The 6,551-nt window shown below is 39.7% G+C and overlaps 1 protein-coding gene across 1 annotated transcript; it reads right to left on the bottom strand.

Annotated features, from left to right (window-relative positions):
* Nucleotides 1-1,793: 1,793 nt before the first annotated feature.
* adrb2a (adrenoceptor beta 2, surface a) lies at nucleotides 1,794-5,946 on the bottom strand. The gene is made up of 2 exons (XM_032528471.1): nucleotides 5,806-5,946; nucleotides 1,794-5,508 (listed from the first exon to the last, which is right to left on the bottom strand). Exon 2 carries the CDS (start codon nucleotides 5,506-5,508, stop codon nucleotides 4,252-4,254), a length of 1,257 nt encoding a protein of 418 aa, XP_032384362.1. The 5' UTR covers nucleotides 5,806-5,946; the 3' UTR covers nucleotides 1,794-4,251.
* Between the last annotated feature and the right edge of the window lie 605 nt (nucleotides 5,947-6,551).

Here is a 6,551-nt window from a genome sequence, read left to right as displayed (position 1 = left end):
AGAAAAGAGAAGCATGCAGTAGGCTATTTTAGAGTATTTTGGAATTAAATCGTGTTTAAAGTACATTATCTCATTTCAAACTACACTCTGTGTCCAATACCTTTGTTCATAATGAAATAATGATATATTACTGTAACTAATTTGCAAAAACTATTATGTTTCTGTGGTCTTGATCTTCTGCATTCCTAACAATGACAACTACTCTAAAGGATTTTAATTTTCATTCAAGAGATGAACATATTTCATGATTTAAAAGAAACATGAAAGATGCTTTCAACTCTTAGTGCCAAATATTAAGACATATTAATTGCTCTATATATCTCCACTGCCCTTCTCCCTTGTATTTCTGGAAAATAATTGCTTTGAATAATCCACGATTACTTGGAGAATTGGGCAGACTTAAAAGGAGAATGGAGACATTTCATAACATCCAATCTGCTTCCTTTTCATCATTCCATCTAAACCACATGCCAATGACTGGTTTTCACATACTACAATAGGCTAAACTTTATTAGAGTACAGGCCTGATACAGATACCTGTATTTGTATTTTAGAGTTATAATTTAACACTTACTGTTACAAATGTAAATTATGCATCAATGAGGACATCACATGCAACAAGAACATTGATTATTTTAATACAAATGTTACAGCACAAACACTTTTTCATAAATACCACAGGGCACGACATGTAACAGTTTTCATTACCTCAACAAACAGTGACGACAACTTGTGCAAAAAGGGTTTGCAAACGTTGAGTAAACATTGACTGACAACCTTTTTTACTCGAAAAAAAAAGTTCACATGTAATTGGTTTATTTTTCAAATGATGGCTGAAGCAAACCTAACTTTCATAAAAAAATAACATTCACATACATCAATTTATCAGAGCAGTCCACCTTTGACAACAATCTGTGCTGAGATTCTGCCGTTTCTCATGACTCTTCATTTTTAGTCACAAACAGGAAAGAGGACTTCCACAACAATATTAAGGAACAAGTGAACTCTCAGCCAGTTATTGTTTAGAGTTCATGAACTCAAACTTGGATTCAATTGTTCAAAAATTCCACAAATATTTCAAAAAGTGCAATACAGTGCTGCTTTAAGTTATTGAATGACCTGATCTAAACCATGGGAAGCAGTTCAGGGTATAGTGACTTTTCTTAAATAGGAACATGCATGGATCAGTGACAGCATTAGCATTAGCCCACCTAAGCCTTGACAATATTAAAATGTGTCATTCCATGACAGATAATATTCTTTTATACCAAAAATGTATGTGTCACATTGTAACATATCTTAAACTTAAAATAACCTTTTATGTTTTATGCAGAATTAAACATACCAGTGCGTAAGAGTGGTATTCTAAACCTTAACTTCATTGGGAGACCTGAATGTTCATTGTATGCATCAGCAGACATGGTATATGGCTCCAAACTATCAGCTGTAGGCCTACTTGGAATGTTGTTTTGTCAGCTAATCATTCAAGACTCATTGCACATAACTACATGATGTCCTCCAGCATGAGAAGGTGAAGACATGAATTACATTCCTTATTATACAGCCGTATTGAAGAAACCGTAACCATTAATAACTCTGAGACAACTGAGGTGCAAGGAGAGGCCACTGCCAGGAGGGAGCAGTGTGGATATATAGTTCACAAACTGCTCCAATGGCACCACGGTTCACAAACACATCACCACAAGTATATACAGAATAGCAAGCGTACAAACTATCACTTGGGAAATTAATTTAAAAATGACAGATGTTTCAAATACAGACCTTTTTTTGAACCAACATTGACTCAATAATTTAGCGTCAATGCGTTTATTAATTGTGAGTGAATAAATACAATATTTAATAATCTTGGTCTGAAATCATTATCTGTTTTGTGCTTTGTGCATCCTGTACAGTTTTGATTAAAAAACAACCTGGAGAACATTTGTTATGACATAAAACCCCTGCATTTACTTTGCTGTAAATTCATGTAATAGAAAAACAGAAAAAAAGATCAACGCATTGGAAAGCTTGTTTTTCACATGGCAAACATTGACGTAAGATGACACCATATTAACATCTATTCCTAGGGTCTGTGACAGAAGTGCTAGCCAAACCTAGCATTACAGTACAGGATTCTTCTGAGGGAACAAAGTTCAAAGTTTTGACGGTGCCAGCTGACCTTACTACATGCAGGTCACCGATTTAGACTGGCAGAAAATCCCTGCTCCCCCTCTCAACTTCAGTAGCCACATTTAGAATGCTGTCACTTTGATCAGAACTTAGTGATCGCCAAACTGACAGTGACAAGGGGGTTACACCTGCAACACTTATCACATAGTGTTGGGACCAGTGGAGGAATTCTCCAATTCAAGCCTATGCATTACGTGCTAATGATCCATTAATGCATGCCTACGTCAAAAAAGTGACATTTGCAAGAGCTTGTGATCAAGACAAACAATAAAAGAGAGTCTCATTTCAGGTTAACCATTTGTATCTCATCACATCTTATCATGCAAATTGGGAACTATATACTATGTAATTTACTTCTTTAGTTCAGATTTCCCTGAGAGAGGGAGTTATCTGATTCTCCAGCTAAACGGCAGAGATAATGGATTTATTCATGTTTATTGTGCTGGGCTCAGCTGGATTTGGGGCATTTCCTGGAGATTGTGGAAAAAGCAGCGTCTAAAGTAGACTGACTGAAACAACTGGAACAGCTGAGGCACTGCTCAGTTGACTCCCGAGTGTCTCATTCAAATATTAGACTGATTTCATAAAGATCCAGAGATCCATTTACAGTGAAAGGAGACTGAGACATGTCAAGGAGCAGTGAAAAAGGTGCACTACTCAAGAGTGCACTCTGTTTTTGTCATTGTTTATCGGCTTCTAAATAATCTCCACCACCACCAGTCTCGGCCCTGGAACTTTGTTATTGCTTGGCTATTTCGGCACACTGTTTAATGTTGTGTGTAGTTTGTCCCCTTGTGCCATGCCTGAGGAAACGGCTTCTCTGGTTTCAGTTAACACTGTACATTCTGACAGACAGCAGCCACACATTTTAATAAACAAATAGGGCTTGTGCAACAAAAGTGTTAGCACCGGCATGTAGGCGAGACAGGAAGGACTTATGGCATGTAATGTACCAGATACTGGTTTACATGTCTCAAAAATGAACCAGTGGACTGAATGCAACGTATGACTGTGAGCAGCACAGTTTAAAACAAGTGCGTTTATTCATATAACAGGTGCCAGCTTTAAAGGTTGACACCCAGGATTAACAACATTAATGCAATCTGTTTTCCACTGAATGACATTATATATCTTCAGGGCTGATAATGGAATCTGGCTGATACAAACATATACAAACTTGACTAAGAGAGGATGGCCCCAAATTTTTGGGCAGCTTGCACCAGGGAGATGTGAGTAACCTCATATCTCTGATGCATCTGCAGGCAACATAAGCACTCACGCAGCATGCTGTAAAACACTGGAGCAGGGCCTCACAACATTGCTGACCATTGAGTAGAGAGCAAAAAACAGGTTCTGCCAGACATTTTAATGATATTTCACACTTCAAGACAATCCACAAAAAAGAAATTAGACAAATTATTACATTATATTATTTGTGTTGATTTGGAATGTATTTCTTCAAACAAAGCACCAACGAGGCCATAGGTTTGATCCTTTCATGCTGCTCATCCATTTTAAGACGGAACTAAGAACTGCGAATTGGCATGCCTGAATGGACTTATGGAATAGCCTCTAACAACATTTACAAACCATTTTGTGCTAAGGAATTTTGGGAGCCTTTGGCAAGAACTATGGAATAAAAAATGCCCATGAAATCAATGTGAGCCTGATTAGTAGAAAGTATATAATGCACAGAACAGTAAAGTGCAAACGTACACAGCTGAGATACCATACTGCCATAATGTAGCTTCTGTGGACAGTGAGTTAATGTGAAATAGTCAGATAAGAAACACATGTTTAAAAGATGTGATGAGGTAGTTAGAAGTTAAACATGAGAAATGTAACAAAAGGAAACCTACCTACCTACAGTTTTTATTCAGTGTTGAAAGAGGAAGATAAATAGTTCCCTCAGCTGAACATGATTATTACAGTTTCTGTGAAGCATTCCCTACCCGTCCGTTTGGTTGGCCTTACCTTCCTTAGTCAATTGAAAAAAGGTTAATACTAGCAGTGTAAACATTCCTAGATCACCCTGTTGACAGAAGTCTCAGGGCTCCAGGTTTAAAGGACAGTCACTACAGTTGATAGGCCTTTGTTGCAATTACCGTTGGGGTCCACTGGTCTATCCACACTGCCGCAGACCCCCACTCCCTTTCTCACACACCCTTCATTAGTGTCACTGTCATCCAAGCTGCCCTTACTTCTCCCTTGCTGTTCACTCTGCCAGCTGTGCTTGCTGTAGACATATCCGTTCACGGGCTCTGCATAACTGAGGCGGTTCCTCTTTATGCAGAGGATCTCCTTGAAGGCATACCTGAACTCAGGACTCCGGCAGTAAATGAACGGGTTGAAGGCAGAGTTTGCGTAACCTATCCAGTTAAGTATCCTGAAGGTAAGGTCAATGTCCTCCACCTTCCATATGGCCACCACCACGTTGAGCAAAAAGAAGGGCAGCCAACACAGAGTAAAGGTCCCCATGATTATGCCCAGTGTCTTTAGGGCTTTGTGTTCCCGTAGGCAAAATTTGGCCTTCTTGTTGCCACGCCCATTGTTGGCCTCCAGAGATTGGAGGTTGCTTTTGTCACTGTTGTGAAAACGTCCAACACTTTGGTCAATCTTCTTCAGTTGGATCTTGGCCTCCTGGAAAACGCGGCTGTAGACAAAAACCATGATGACCAAAGGGATGTAGAAGGAGATGATAGAGGAGGTGATGGCGTAAGCCATGTTAGTGTAGAACTCACAGCAGCTACTGTCCTCAATGCAATCTTTAGCTTCCTTATCAACTGATATCCACCACTTCATATGGATGGGCAGGAAAGATATCAAGGCGGCAATCACCCACACAAGCACAACCACAATGCGAGCCTTGCCCTTGGTCAGCATCGACTGGTAGCGGAAGGGAGAAGTGATGGCCAAATAACGGTCAATAGCTATGACACATAGGGTCTCGATGCTTGCAGTGACACAGAGCACATCAGTTGCAGTCCAGAACTCACACCAGAAACTACCAAAGTGCCAAGTCTTAAAGATGATGTAGCAGGCACCGAAAGGAACCACAATAAGACCCATGACTAGGTCAGCACAGGCAAGGGAAGTGATGAAACAGTTGGTGACATTTTGGAGACGCTGGAAGCGGGCAATTGCTGTTATGACCAGGATGTTGCCAAAGACAATGCACAGGACGAGTAAGGACATGATCATACCCAGCAGGATCATTGTTGCCTCACTGTAACCCTCCTCAGTCTTAGCTGGGTCCGATGATGAGTTGATCATCCCTGCACTTACATTGAGGTACACTGGGAGGGTTGTACTTCCCATCTGAAGAAACCATATGAAGATAAACACACACACACACACATACACACAGACACACACACACAGGTGAAGATCACAATTCAAATCTAAACGTGGCCTAATAACAACAGAGGAAAATATACCTAAACCCTCGCACTAAATACTGTAAATGTGCTGATGTGACTGTTGTTGGTTGTATTTCCACACAAAAAGAGAACAAAAGTTGAACCACATAACAGATTAATTACATCTTGTCAGGCTTCAGCAAGCACAGTTAAAAAAACATGTTAAACAAGCCAAGCTTAAAATAAAAGTACAAACCTCCACAGGTAGTTGTCTGGTTTCCTGCCTCCCATACAACGTAAAAATGTCACTGTTCACATGTCCTTCTTTCTACTGTCAGTTCTTCTGATTCTCCATGTGGCTCACTCACTCAGACTCCCTCAGTTGAGCAGTGTTTCTTCTCATGTGTCTCCCAGGCTATTTGTCAGAGCTCTTATAACATGCAGTGATGACATCATGGTCAGTGCTCAGCCAATCAGACAGCCAGCCTGCTGAGGGTGCTGAGAGCACCCGACACTTTAAATACATTGTCCATGCAGCCGTTGCTGCTGAATGGCTGCATGAGTCAAAAGCTGCAAGCACAAGTGCATGCTTTTCTTCTGACTTTTAGTTCTAGCTTCACATATTTTAAACAAATACAAACAATAACTTAAAAGCCATGCATAGCTATTTATAAACATTTTAGAAGCAAGCATTGTGTTCATAGTTAAACATTTAGTTCAGTTACACAGTCCAAGCACTGAGGAGGTTGATCAGATTTTGCGTGTTAGTCTGCATCATATTAAACACAGATAAAGCTTTCCTTGACTGTTTTAGGAGAAAGTATAAAGCATAAGTGATTCAACTGGCATGTAAACCAACATTAAACCAACTTAAATTTCATGATTTATTGAGAGATTTGACAATTAAACTGCCTTGTACTGACAAGACCATGGTGAGTTAATGCTTATCCTACCATGATGCTAAATGAAGACCGTAGCATAAACAAAATGTTGAGAGTTTTT

The sequence above is a fragment of the Etheostoma spectabile genome, chromosome 10 (genome assembly GCF_008692095.1).
Source record: "Etheostoma spectabile isolate EspeVRDwgs_2016 chromosome 10, UIUC_Espe_1.0, whole genome shotgun sequence".
Classification (NCBI taxonomy): domain Eukaryota; kingdom Metazoa; phylum Chordata; class Actinopteri; order Perciformes; family Percidae; genus Etheostoma; species Etheostoma spectabile.
Note: the sequence above shows the minus strand (reverse complement) of the source record. Positions and strands in the feature narration are given on the sequence as shown.